Genomic DNA, 13656 nt, shown 5'->3' with positions numbered 1-13656 from the left:
CCCGCATCCTGCCCCTTTTGTTTTCTTGGAACCTGTTTCGTAGGGATTATGCCCAGTGCTGGGAATCATCATGATTGTTTTCACATTGACTCTTAAAGGCACTTGTCCTCAGATGCGTAGGTTAGCAGATTTATGAGACACACATGGTACAAGTCATGATAAATGGTAACTGACAGGCGGTGGTGAGGACATCGGAGGAAGAGGTGGGCTGTGGCCTGCCATCAAAGGGGTGGCCGCTCCTCTGCTCCAGCCACTGGGGGACTGATACTCTGATTTTTTTAAAGACACTCCAGAGCTCTTTGACACTCAGTTTTCTAATTTGTAAAAATTGGCTGCTAATTTGAAATTTCTCTTAAAATCCTGCAAACCAAACAAAACAGGCTAGTTGTACCTTTGGAGTTAGAAAAATCAGCCTAGAAAGTAAAATTCCAGGGGAGCGGCTAGTCATCTGTAGCAGTACTAAGGAGACCCTTGAGGAGGGCCTCTGTGTTCCTGGGGGTTAGGCATCCATCACTGCTGAGCTTCACATGTGCCAGACCCTCTTCTGGGTACGGCGCCCCAGAAGGAAACAAAGTGGGCAAGGTCTGTAGCCTCGAGGAGCCTGTAGCCCAGCAGGAGAGAGAGGAGGACGCTGGCAGTAAACACAGTCACGCAGATGAGGACAGGCAGGCGCAGGGCGGTGACGCCTGTTGACAGAGGAGGAAACTCAGTCTGGTAGGGCAGCAGCCAGGGCCACACCTCTTTTAAGGGTGGATCCAGGGTTGGTACAGCCGGAGTGTACCACTTTTCTTGCTTTTGCATTTCCAGATGAAAGTGATGATAGGACAGTTTGTGAGGCAAAAGTCCATATCCGTGGTGCTTACAAAATGGCAAATGGCTGAGCACAATTTAGGAGACAGCTGCTAGTCTGCAGGAATCCAGGCCAACTTTGCCAGGTTGATCTTGTTTTTCAAAAGGAGCCCCAGTCTAAAACACGTGTAGGGCTCATCCTGCCTGCAGGTCACCAGTTTGAGAGCCTTTCCTTAGGCTTCCTGATCCTCGGTCTCCACATCTACAAGTCGGAATTAAATAGGATCCCGACGTGAGTCATCTGGCATCAGGCCGGCACATCCGTGCCAGGGGCCCACGGAACATTTGCCGCTTTCTGATTTCTCCATTCGTTGTGAGGATTTATAACCCCCCATTCTGCCTCTCCGCAGAGATTTGAGAAGTTGTGTCGGTGCATCCTGAGCAGCACGGATGCTGAGAATGAACCCAAGGTAAGTGGGGCGGAAGCCAGAAAGTCTCCCACGACCCCTCAGGCTGGCCTGTTTGCCTCTGAAAATTCCTGTTGAATGTTCTGACTGTTGTGTATGACTCTGCGTGTTCACACCCATGTGCAAATAAGTAATGGATCGAAAACATTAACAAAGTACAGGTGAATTCCTTAGTCTTTGCATTATCCAAGAAGCTGTGTTCTGCTCTTGCCTCATACTCAGGATGGTAAATCCGCTTACCAGGCTATTTTTACCTTTGGGTTTAGTGTTAAAATAAGTCCTCCTTGCTGCCTTATCTGGCTCTGGACCTAGCTAATTGGTCCCATTCCAATAGCTGGAATGTGTGTCATTTGATCCCTGTAACTGCCCATTACATTTCTCTTTTTCCTGCTTGTAGGTATGGTACGTGTCCCTGGCTCTTTCCAAGGATCTCACCCTCCTATGGATTAAACAGATCAAAGACATTCTGTGGTATTGCTGTGAGTTTCTTGAGCAGCTCAAGGTAAAAAATAAAAACAAGACTGTAAATCTATCCCTCCCACTTGAGGCCTGTAGAATGTATTTTCAGAGTCCTCGTGGTTCCCTCATAGGTTATACCTTTGTGATGTATCAGTTGGAGTCTAGTAAAGAATTACTGGAGCCCCTGTTCCCAGAGAGAGTGAGTTAGATGCTGTTATCAACTTGAGAGCTTCTTTCATGCATGTTATTTTGAACATTGACCTGCACTTACCACAGTCTTGATGCCAGGGAATCTTGTCTTCCTTTCAGTGCTTTTGATATAGTGGATACTTTGTAGCTGGCATTATTATACTAGTCAGGCCCCTTGTTACAGTGCAGAAACCCAACATGAGTGCAGCTGGTAATACATACTAGAGCCAGGGGCCTTCTGGATTTTCCCTCTCTTTCCTTCTTTCATGTGTGCTCCCTTTTGGAATCACCTTGTCCTCTCCCACTGTAATCATGGCAGCTGGCAGTTCTAGCCTCACATCCTAACTCTGTCTTGACCAAAGAGAAAAGGGAGCCTTCCCCCATTGATTCAGAAATCTGGGAGGACTCATAAAGGTCCAGTGGGATCCTGGTCTCAACACTGAACTGGTCACAGTGGCAAGATGGGTGGGGTACTGCCACCAGCCCCGCCTGGTCCAGTGCCCACCCTTGTGTTATGGGAAGGTGGACAGGGGAGTGAGTGTGCACAAACAGCAGCCATTTCCACTTTGCACGTAGGGAGGGAGAAGTTTCAGGGGCAGAGGCTTGGCAAGGACTCTGGTAGTAACTGAGCAATGGAGCAGATGTCCCCAGAGCACCCAGTGATCCATTCCCAGACATCTCTCTCAAGGCATTTGTGAATGGCTTTCTTGGCCTTTACCCAGCGTCAAGCATGAATTATAGTCATCATTATAGTAATAGCCAGTAGTATCAATACGTAGTGTGCTCTGTGTGCGAGGCACTGTTCTTAGTGCTTTATATTCATTAATCCATTTATTTCTCACAACTAAACGAAGGAAGCAGTGTTACTGTCCCTAGTCAACAGAGGAGGAAGCTGAAGTACAGAGAGGTTAAGAAACTTGCCCAAGATCACACAGCTAGTAAGTGGTAAAGCCAAAAGGCTGAGCCCAGAGTCCTTGTTACGTTCAATTGCATTTATACTCTGTTGCTCCAGTGTACATGCATACATATGTTAAATACTAAATGCATACACGTAGTAGGCCAGCCCTGGTCATTCTAAGAATTCTCAATTCTCCATTCCCAAGAGTATTTCAATTCTATGGTCAAGCACTAGTGTGCTGAAATCCCTGTTGTTTAACTCCTATAGTGGTCATTCCTCAAGAGAAAAAGAATAAAGACTTAGAATCCTGACTCGTTTGTTTGCACTCAGAAAAGTTGTAAAATGGTTGCGCTGCTGTCTTGGACTGGAGGGCGTGTGCCTTAATCTTACTCTCTTTATTGTTTTTAGCCTGAAATTTTACAAGACTCCAAACTCATCACACTGTACCTCACGATGCTTGTCACCTTTACAGACACTTCAACATGGAAAATTCTCCGGGGAAAAGGTCTGTGGGACTTGCTTCAAAATCTTTCCTAAGTAGCATTTCCGTGGAGAGTTTGGGGACCTTTTCAAGAAGTATTTTTGCTGCCACAAGCCTCAGGGAAGGCCCTAGAACCACACACGTGGAGACGTTGCACTGTGGTATCTAGGATAAGTTCAGTATCGTGTGCTCAACTCTCTCCCTTCCTGGAATTTACGTTTGAAGGCACAGTCCCTCTGAGCTCATTTGTTACAACTCCCACAGCACCTCAGCCTCCAGATTGATAATATTTACTTAAGCCTCGTCATTTCAGTTGGAGAATATTCGGCAGCAAATAATTCTATTTTGCGCATAAAATTGCATGGTAAAGCTGCCTTCTTCCTTGAACACTGAACTCGGCCTTACGTGTTTCATACATTCACTTCATTTATCCATTCACCCAGTAGCCTGCTGTGTGCCAGACGCTCTGCAGGCACTGGAGATAGGGGAGAGGTCACTGCCCTCCAGGGGCTTTAGGTGCTGAACTCTGTGTGCCTGCCCTTCCTCACAGCACCTGAGTCTGGCGGGGTGGGGAGGAGACAGGCACTAAAGAGAGGTCGTATATATATGAGTATCTGAGTAGTATACGTGGGTATGTAGGTCATGACAACAGCGTGACAAGGGGCGCTTGGAAGGAAGAGCCCAGGAGAAACGAGAGTGCAGTGGGGAGGGAGGCCTTGCCTTGTGTGGGGCTCGGCCTTTCCCGAAGCAGTGACGTCTGAGCTGAGAGCTGCAGGGGGAGGTGGAGTTTGCAGAGCACAGAGGTGGGGCACGACTCTGAAGCAGAGGAAACTGTGTGCCAAGGCTCCAGGCCAGGAAGGGGGGTTCATTTAAGTCATGATCCTGGACTCTGGGGGGGATTTAAAACTCAGTGCGTTCTGGGCCCTGCCAGGGGGCTTGTATCCCAGTGGGGAGAGGAGGTAGCCACCGGGGGGTAGAAAGTGCCAGGCCCTCGGAGGGAAGTAGAAAATGTGCTGCAGGAGCTTGGAGGCCAGGGATGATACTTCTGGGTAACCATAGGTCCCGTCACCTAAGAGGTTACGCTTCCACCGGGCCTTGCAGGAGAGAGAATTCTGGAGATGTGGCGTCTCTCTGTCCTCTGGTGCCAGACCCAAGGGGAGCAGGAAGGCAAGCCAGAGGAGCTCACGTTTCCTTACAGCCTGGGGCCTGGGGCATGTAAACAGTTCACATTATGGCCAGAGATTTTTTTTCTCAGACTTTTTTCTTCATTTAGGTGAGAGTCTTCGACCAGCCATGAACCGCATTTGTGCAAATATAATGGGCCATCTCAACCAGCATGGATTTTATTCTGTGCTGCAGGTCTGTGACCCCATCCCTAACATGGGACTCACTCTCCATACCTGAACTTGGGGTTTTACCTCTGGTTTTGGCATATCTGCTGCCCTCCTCACAGAAGCGCTTTCTGCAGGAAGCGCCCTCTCCTCCCTCCCCAACCCCGGCTCTGAGACCCTCGCGGTTTGTGTGAAGGGAGGGCAGTGACTGGGACCCCTTCATTGTGCTCCATTGTTGACGGCGAGGATGATCCGGTCATTTGAGACTTAAACGCAGGCAGGAGGCCTCAGGATGTATTCCCTCAGGTTCCTTCTTGGTTGGTGTCTGGAATCGTCTTTCTAGCTCTGTGTCCTCAAACAGCCTTCCGTCCACACTGCATGTGATCGTGCCAGTTCGTACATCCAGGGAATTGTCAGAAATGTAACTAATCACTGTTGAAAAGTATTGATACTTTGGAATTCTTGAGTTTGAGAAGTGACATTGATCTAGGCCGTCCTCCCGCCTGGCACTGAGATGGGCTCTTTCCTGGTTGGGTTTCACTTTCTCCTCACGACAACCCTGCGAGGTGCTGTGGCAGCCAAAGGTGGATTCTCAGCAGTTCATCTCAGTGGGAGCGTCTACTTGACGCCATAACTCTGAATTGCTTCTAAAATAATTGAGATTTTAAATCTGGTGTTCTTTTTATCGGCTGCTAATTTTTTTAACTATTTATTATTTTTAAAAACTCAAGTGTAATATTTAGAGAGAGAGAGTGGTACAGTGAACCTCCATACATACCCATTGCTTTTCTCTCATTTTTTAGAAACATTCCGATACAGTTTTTTATCTGAAGCACTTATTGTGCATTTTTTACGTGCACATGACTATAAAGTTGGCGTTGCCCCCTGACCAATTACAGTGTTCTTTGCAGGTATTGTTAACCCGTGGCCTGGCGAGACCCCGACCTTGTCTGTCCAAAGGCACTTTAACAGCAGCCTTTTCCCTAGCAATGCGGTAAGTAAGAAGCTGCACCTGAGGAGCTGGCGTGCTTCTGAAGGCCTGCTCCTCCTGCTTTTCTTCTTTTGTTACTTGTATTAGGTACGGGCTTGCCCACTTTGTTAGAATTTACAGGAAGTGTTGTTCTTGATGAAAGTGACACATCTGTGACTGCCCTGTTCTTAATCTTCCGACTGTACCCTTGAATGTTTTTGCGTCATGATTTGAGGGAAGCTATTCAAAATGAATTGCTTTATTCTGCCAGGGACCAAGATACGACCATTTTTCCTTTTGAGCTTTTAATTGAGAAAGGAAACCTAAGAGCTGAAAGAGGCCCAGCAAAGGGCAGGGTGAAAGGATTCAGGGAATAGTGTTGCGAACACGGGTTTAAGACACTGGAGTTTGGAGGACCAGAGAGGATGTGATATTTATCTTCACTTAGTCAGTTTGGAGATGTAAAGTACTTAAGCAGCTAAATATTTCCTGATAGAAATCATACCAGCAAGTCTGAGAACTGCCAAGTGTAAAGAGCTGTGCTTGTTAATGGGTCCAGAACATACTTAAACTGTTGAAAGGAGCAGTAACCTGGGGAGTTGTTAATAAGATAGCTTGATAATCTGAGATAATCTTAATCCCCAAGATAATAATAACTTGGGAAAGAAGGAGTGTTATGGTCAAACCAGCTTCGTAAAGCTGCCTGTCTACCCCTTCCTGCTAATTCACTGGGCACCTTCCTGCTGAAAGCTCCGACAGATCCTGTGGTAGCAAACTCTTTGGGCTTGTTTAACCTGATTTGACCCAAACATATCTGAACATGGAGTACTCTCGCCCAAGTTTTAGATGATGGAATATGTCTGTTACCCTCCTTTGGAATCATTTTCCATGGAACGCCAATTTGAAAAATGGTCTAGATTATAGGTTGGCAAACTTTTTCTGCAAAAGGCCAGCTAGTAAATATTTTCGGTTCTGTGGGCTATGCAGCTTCTGTCACAACTACTTTGCCACTGTAGCCGCCAAGCAACCATAGACAGTACATACACAAATGAGAATGGCTGTGTGTTCCAATAAAACTTTATTTACAAAAACAGGCAGTGGGCAGTTTTTGACCTGTGGGCCACAGTTTGCCGACCTGGTCTAGACCGTGTTTTCTACTAACCATTAGCCACATGGGGCTGTTTAAATGGAAATTTATTAAAATTAAATAAAATTAAGAATTCAGTTCCTTGGTTTCATTAGCCACATTTCAAGTCCTCAGGGGCCACGTGACTAGTTGAAAACCATACTGACAGCACAAATGTGAAACATTTTCATCATCACCAAAAGTTCTATTGGACAAGGCTGGTCTACACCGTCCAATAGAAATATGATGAGAACCACATTAAATAAGTCAAAAGAAAGGGGAAATTGAGTTTAACGATATATTTTGTTTAAACTGCTATATCCAAATTTATCATTTTTGCATGGAATCAATACTTTTAAATTATTTATTTTAATTAAAATTAGATAATTTATTAATTTTTCTTTCCGTGCTGAGTCCTCAGAAAGTGGTGGGTATTTTACACTTAAAACATAGGAATTTGGCCTAGCCACATTTTAGGTGCTCAGTAGCCCCTGACGTGTGGCCAGTGGCTAATGCATTGGACAGCACACCTCTAGAGGCTAGACCTTCATAACAGGAACAGAATCCAACCGGTTATGCTATGATTAAAGAAGTAGAACAAATTATCTAGGTAACAGTCATATGTTCGTTACATACTTTGAGAGGAGTTACATAGAGATGTACTTAATGAGTCGTAACACACGTTTTCCTAGAATCAGGTTTACTGCAGCTCCCTCTCCTGAGTCACCTGAGCTGCTCATTCCAGCAGCATCACCCACCCTCTCCTCTGTCCGAGACAGCGGAGGAGTGACACAGACGCCTGAGCCCAGGAGCTCAGCAGCGTCCTCTAGCTCCCCTGTCTTCCACCTCTCAAGAACGCAAGTCGTCTTTCCGTCCCAGCATCCTTCCCCTGTCCCACTGTGGCTGCAGTTCACACTGTGATCCACCAGGAGGGTCATCTAGGCATTCCACCATGTTTCTTCTCCTTTGAGAATATAATAGCGTCCATCATCTTAAGTTTTTTCTTTCCATATGTCAGAATCCATTGACTCACTTGTTAAGGCCGGGCTGTTCTAAAGCCTTTTTCTTGCACAGTGCACTTTTTTTCCTCCTCTGAATATTTGTAAGTAATTGAACAGGACCAGAACCTTGTAAAACAAGATATTCAGTGGTTTTGTCATACAATATATAGATACTACTACTAAAAGTCTATGAAGTCATAACTGATATGTTTAGATGTGATCACCAAGTCCTATAATACAAATAGCTAACATTCATGGGCCGCACGTTGTTTTAAGACTTCTACACACATTACTGACTCCTCACCACATTCTCTTATCTCCATTTTATAAATGAGGCTGCTAAGGCCCAGAGAGGTTAGGTCACTTGCCCTTGGTCACACAGCCGGGAGGGGCAGGGCCTGGAATTAAACCTGGGCCATCTGACTCCAGAGCCCACACTTTTTATTCCGTACTCTTTATACTTCATATATTCAACACATTTTTATATTCTAAGATCAATATATATTTCTTAAATTAATGGCCCATGGGAAACTTCCCAAACTCACCTTGTTCCATTTATTATCTGGATATATATTCAGAATAAATTGCTTAATTGAAGTATGAGTTATTGGTGACTTATCACCCAGTAAACATACCCATGTAAGCACCACCCCACCTGTGAAATAGAACAACAGTAGCAGCACCCCAGAAGCCCCTCTTTTCCTCCTTTCCAATCACTATCCCCATCCTCCTCTCCCATGTATATAGTTTCTCATTCTGCTTTTTTTTTTTTTTAAGTTGATTATAGCATGAGGATTCTCTCATGTCAGTAAAACTTCAGTAAATTGATTTTTCATAGCTGCGACATAGACTAAGGTATCACTTATTCAACCTTCCCCCAGTGAATGGGCCCATTTTCAGCCTTCAGTCTTCCTAGAAGTCCTGTGAAGCATAATTCCAAGGGATTTGGGGGTGTTGGTAGGGTTGTTCTTTTGTTCCATGTTCACATTAAACGTGTCTGAGTAAGGTGATATGTCTGTGTCTAGCCCTGTGATTGCTGCACAATATTCAGACAATCTGATCCGGCCTTTCCTCATCCACATCGTGTCTGTGCCCGCTCTCGTGACTCATCTCAGCACAGTGACCCCCGAGGTGAGTGGACTCTGAATTCCCCCAATTCCATCTTTGCCTTTGTCCTTAAAATAGAAAGTAAAATGTTTTCTCTGTTAACTTCTACCTCGTCTCCTGATGGTTTTCCTAAATCAGTAGCTACCGTAGACACACTCGTGTTAGAAGCCCAGAGAAAAGGGGTCTCGTCTTTGTTCATTTTCTTCTTGGTGATGGATAACATGTTTGGCAGCTAGGGGGTGATCTGCAGGGATAGAGTTCACACTCTGGTGGGAAGCTCCTTTTATCAGCTTCTGCTTTAACAGTCTGTGATTGTTTGCAGCGCCTCACTATTTTAGAATCTCACGACATGCTTCGTAAATTCATCACATTTTTAAGAGACGAAGATCGATGCCGTGATGTATGTGAAAGTTTAGAAGGATGCCATACACTTTGTCTCATGGGTAAGTATCTATGGCTGGAATTTTATTGTGTTCTGGGTGTTGGGAAAAGCCCAGGTGTTTTGCTTTCCACCATTCTGGAGGCCACAAGCTGTTTTTAGTAAAAGTTGGAAGTGCTTACAATAAAAGACAGGTAATGAGGTAAACAGTTTAAGTAGACACATGAAACTGAAAATCACATGGAAACATACATCAAACTAGCTGAGTGACTGTAAATGAATGTTAAATTTCAGCCCTTAGCTTCCTGGCAGCCAAGGGAAAAATGAAAATGTGTTGAGTTACCTGGATAATTCTCATCTCGAGAGAGAAGAGAGCACAGTTGGGTGGGGCTTAGATCAGAGTAGGGTCTACAATGTCTGTTTTACAGTGTTTTCATTTAGATGAGGAAAGGGTTTGGGGATAGAGAAGCATTTGAAACAGCAGAGGTACACAACTCTCATTGCCTAATTAGAGGAAATTTATTTTACATAGAAAAAGGTTCTTGGGGCTACATTTTAAGGGAGTCGATGGTAAGAGTCCTCACAGAAAACATTAAATAAATTCAGTGAACACTGAATAACAGTGATTTTCCAGGACTTTCAGCTCTTCTTCAGAAGGTCATTTCTTGTGTTGACCCTTGGTTTTAGAATCTTGGTGTAAGAAAACGTTATACTAACTTAAAAATCTGTGTGCCTGACATTTTACACGTCACTTCATATAGTCCTCACATCAAGAGTGGGGCTCATCACTCCAGTCTTACAGATGAGCAAATAGACTCAAGAAGTGGGTTGAGGGTCACCTAGCTCGCCTCTGGCAGAACCAGGATTTGAGGCCAGGTCTGCCTGTTTCTAAGCCCTGCACAGCACTGCAGCCCCAACACTGATGGGTTCCTCTCTACGTGGAATTTCTTCCTGCACGTAGACATGGATGCATGAGCCCCAGGCAGAGAGCAGGGCTGGGAGGTGAGGAAGCGTGTTTGTCCGGGCCTGCCGCACTCAGCCTTCTCTCTTTGTAGGCAACCTCCTGCACTTGGGCTCCCTCAGCCACAGGGTGTTAGAGGAGGAGACAGATGGGTTTGTGAGTTTGCTCACCCAAATGCTCTGCTACTGTCAGAAGTATGTGTCCCAGAAGAAATCCAACCTGACCCACTGGCACCCTGTCCTTGGCTGGTTCTCCCAATCCGTGGACTATGGGTGAGTCCTGGAGGCAGATCACTGTCTTCCTTGTCTCCTCCTGCCTCTCTTCCACCACTTCCCCCTTCTTTCATCGAGATTTGTGGGCCAGGCCTGCAAGCCAGCTATGAAGAGGACAGTGCAGTAGGCATCGGGAAGCTTTTGTTGACTGGGTGGTAAACAGGATGGAATTAGGACGAAGAACGGATGAAGGGTGTCTGGGACGTGACTGTGACACGTGGGGCCTGGGGGGAGCAACAACGCTGCTGGCAGCACGGGAAGTCTGTGTGGAGCGAGAGAGCCAAGAGAGAGGTCGGTGCCTTCTGCATCCAGGCCCCAGCGGCAATTTGTGGATCCCACTTCTCTTTTAGCATCTTACTTGCCGTGCTGAGTGGCAGTCCCCAGCTACCCTCCCGTGTGGCCATCCAGCAGGTGGAACTGACATGCCCGCTCTCCTGCTCTCTCCTAGCCTTAACGAGTCCATGCCCTTGGTCACCAGACAGCTGCAGTTCCTGTGGGGGGTGCCTCTGATCCGCATCTTCTTCAGTGACATCCTGAGCAAGAAGCTGCTGGAGAACCAGGAGCCGGTCCACGCGCCGCCAGCGTCCCCACAGAATGTGCTTCCCGTGAAGAGTGAGTGGCTCTCCTTCCCCGAAGTGCAGCGCCTGACTGGCCCTGTGTACCTGCTCCCCTCTGTCACGTGACCTCTGACTTCTCCCCTGAAGATTTTGAGACGGCTTAAATCAAGTTCACGTTTAGCAAAACAGTGACCGGAAGTCCTTAGCGATAGTAAACAAGGACTAGGGAAATGTAACTATGTGAACAAACTCAGGGTTGTGTGTAGAGAACATCCGCAGATGATCCACGAGGGCTGCCTTGCTTATCTCTGAACTTCCATTTGGCTCTGAATTTCCAGTGGCCAAAAATGAAAAGGGATTTTTGGACCCTTTATTACTTCTCATTAGTAGGAAGAAGGAGGAAGATCTATTTCTTAGGGGAAGTAGAGCCTTTCTGAGTTCCTAATCGTAAAATAAACCTCCCCTATGGAGCTCCTTATACAGGTGATAGTGGTCACTGACCAGGCTACCACCTCAGCGCATCCCCGCTGCAGGGTCACTGATGGGTTCCTTGGAAAGGTTTCTTATTGCGCACTCTGATAAAAGTAAGGCAATGCTGTTAGCACATAATTCAGTGGAGTCACTTGCCTGTGGCAGATTGCCAGGTTCAGTGTGGCTTTTCTTCTGCCCCCCAGTGTGTCACAAAGCTCCATCTTGTAGCTGTCAGTGAGCATGGGCTCAGTGTAACTTCAGCAAGATATAGATGCGAAGGTGTAAAACGAGAGTACAACCCCAAACTGATTATGAGTACTTGAGGTTGATGCTCCTACTTCCCTCTGAAAGCACAGAACATTGGGAATTAGCCAGGCCCCCCACCTTTGCGCCTCTTCCCCTAATTCAGTCCTTGGAAGTTTCACCTTTGTGCGTTCTGAAGTTAAGTGGTTACAGTAAAAGAATCCACAGTAAGAATCAAATATGTTTGGCTTGTTCTGACAGATCTTGTGCTGTTCTAAAGAGGTCTTTGTGTTCTGTCTAAAAACCTTTTGTTACTGCTTTTCTGATTTATCCGAAAGAGATGATTTGAATCAAAGCTGCAGCCTCACTGTCTGGCTCTGGCTGGAAATTAGGAGCTTTACTGAAGTGCTCTTCCCTTTATGGGGTGGAGTTTGGCAGATGGCTGAACTTCTGCTCACACGTTCCTCCTTCTCTCCATGCCAGCTCTCCTGAAGCGTGCATTTCAGAAGTCGGCGTCAGTTCGGAATATTCTCAGGCCTGTTGGGGGTAAACGTGTTGATTCTGCGGAGGTACAGAAGGTTTGCAACATCTGCGTCCTCTACCAGACCTCGCTGACGACTCTCACCCAGATCCGGCTGCAGATACTCACAGGTCTGGAGTCCTGAGGCGGTCTCTGCCATCTCTCACGTTTGCCAGACAAGTTTTCTTAGAAGTTGATTCTCTCCTGGCTTCCTTGACTCAGAAAATAGATTCTGAAGAAGAGTATCTTTGAGCTATTCTTAGAACTTGATTCTCTTCAGTTAAATAGCTTAAGCTCATTGCACTTCTAGCACTTCTAGTTTGTTCCTGTGACCTGGCTTTTATTTTCATTATGAAGTACAACTTGCTTTTTTAAAAGTTAATATTTTTTTATGAATAGAAAACTAGAAAAGACAAGGAAGCAGAAAAAAGAAAACTTAAACCATTCTTAATCCTACAGTCCGTAGATAACCACCTGATCCTGAGTGTGTTACATAAATATATATTTAGATTGAAATACATAGTTTTATTTTTCCCTTTCCATTAATCACATTATAAGCATTTTATCATGTCAGAATTCTTTAAAAACCTCATTTTTATTGGCTGCGTAAGATCTCATTGCATGGATGTGCCCGACATTTTTCTTCTTAGCTGAGCAAGGAAGAAAGTCCCCGCTGTGAGCAGAGATTCCCCACTGTGAGCAGCACAGGAGTTGTTAGTATGATGGGTGTTACGAGGACAAAACGTCTATAAACCTTGAAGCTGTTGACTGCATAAAGGGTTAAGAACTTCTCTGTTACGTTTTACATTTCTTAAATCAAATTGCTGCTGCTTCTGTCTTTCACACTTACTTACTCATCTTCAGATATTTATAGAGCACCTGTGTGTGCCAGGCACTGAGGATGCAGAGGGGAATAAGACAGCCAAGGTCTGTGTTCCCAAGAGGATTACACTGTAGTAGTGAGGAGACCAACGATAAGTAAGAGGAAAGTATATTTACTATAATGAAGGGCACTGTGACCATGAAGATAATGAGCGACGTTGTTGACTTGGACTAGGGCAGGGTTCTCAGCCTTAGCACTGTTGACATTTGGGGCCAGATAATTCTGTGTAGTGGAGGGCATCCTACCCATCGTAGGGTGCTTAGCAGCCCCTGACCCCGACCCACAAATTCCAGTAGCACCTCTCTCCCACTTTTGACAACCGTACTTGTCTCCAAACATTGTCAAGTGCCCCCTGGGGTGGGGCGGTGTGCAAAATCATCCCTGGTTGAGAACCACTGGGCTGATGGAGATGGAAGCAGGAGGATTTACAGTCCACTCCAGGAGTGGCGTTTACAGGTCTTACTGGTAGATTGGATTTGGGGGAGTGAGGACTATAAGTTTCAAAGATGTTGCCAGATTTCTGGCCCAAGCAACTGTGTGGGTGGTGGGGCC

The 13656-nt window shown here is 45.8% G+C and overlaps 1 protein-coding gene across 6 annotated transcripts in view; it reads left to right on the top strand.

Annotated features, from left to right (window-relative positions):
• UBE3B (ubiquitin protein ligase E3B) overlaps positions 1 to 13656 on the top strand; it is a 56313-nt gene that overhangs the window by 6049 nt on the left and 36608 nt on the right. For all 6 annotated transcript variants that reach the window (XM_059893604.1, XM_059893602.1, XM_059893603.1 and 3 more), the window contains 10 exons: positions 1200 to 1259; positions 1654 to 1758; positions 3211 to 3307; positions 4557 to 4642; positions 5526 to 5608; positions 8737 to 8842; positions 9141 to 9261; positions 10253 to 10430; positions 10879 to 11042; positions 12185 to 12352. In XM_059893604.1, the coding sequence (XP_059749587.1) occupies positions 1200 to 1259; positions 1654 to 1758; positions 3211 to 3307; positions 4557 to 4642; positions 5526 to 5608; positions 8737 to 8842; positions 9141 to 9261; positions 10253 to 10430; positions 10879 to 11042; positions 12185 to 12352 (1168 nt within the window). The remainder of the gene's footprint in view (positions 1 to 1199; positions 1260 to 1653; positions 1759 to 3210; positions 3308 to 4556; positions 4643 to 5525; positions 5609 to 8736; positions 8843 to 9140; positions 9262 to 10252; positions 10431 to 10878; positions 11043 to 12184; positions 12353 to 13656) is intronic.

Source organism: Balaenoptera ricei, chromosome 14 (assembly GCF_028023285.1).
Source record: "Balaenoptera ricei isolate mBalRic1 chromosome 14, mBalRic1.hap2, whole genome shotgun sequence".
Lineage (NCBI taxonomy): Eukaryota > Metazoa > Chordata > Mammalia > Artiodactyla > Balaenopteridae > Balaenoptera > Balaenoptera ricei.
The sequence above is the reverse complement of the archived record's forward strand: the minus strand, read 5'-3'. Positions and strand labels throughout refer to the sequence as shown.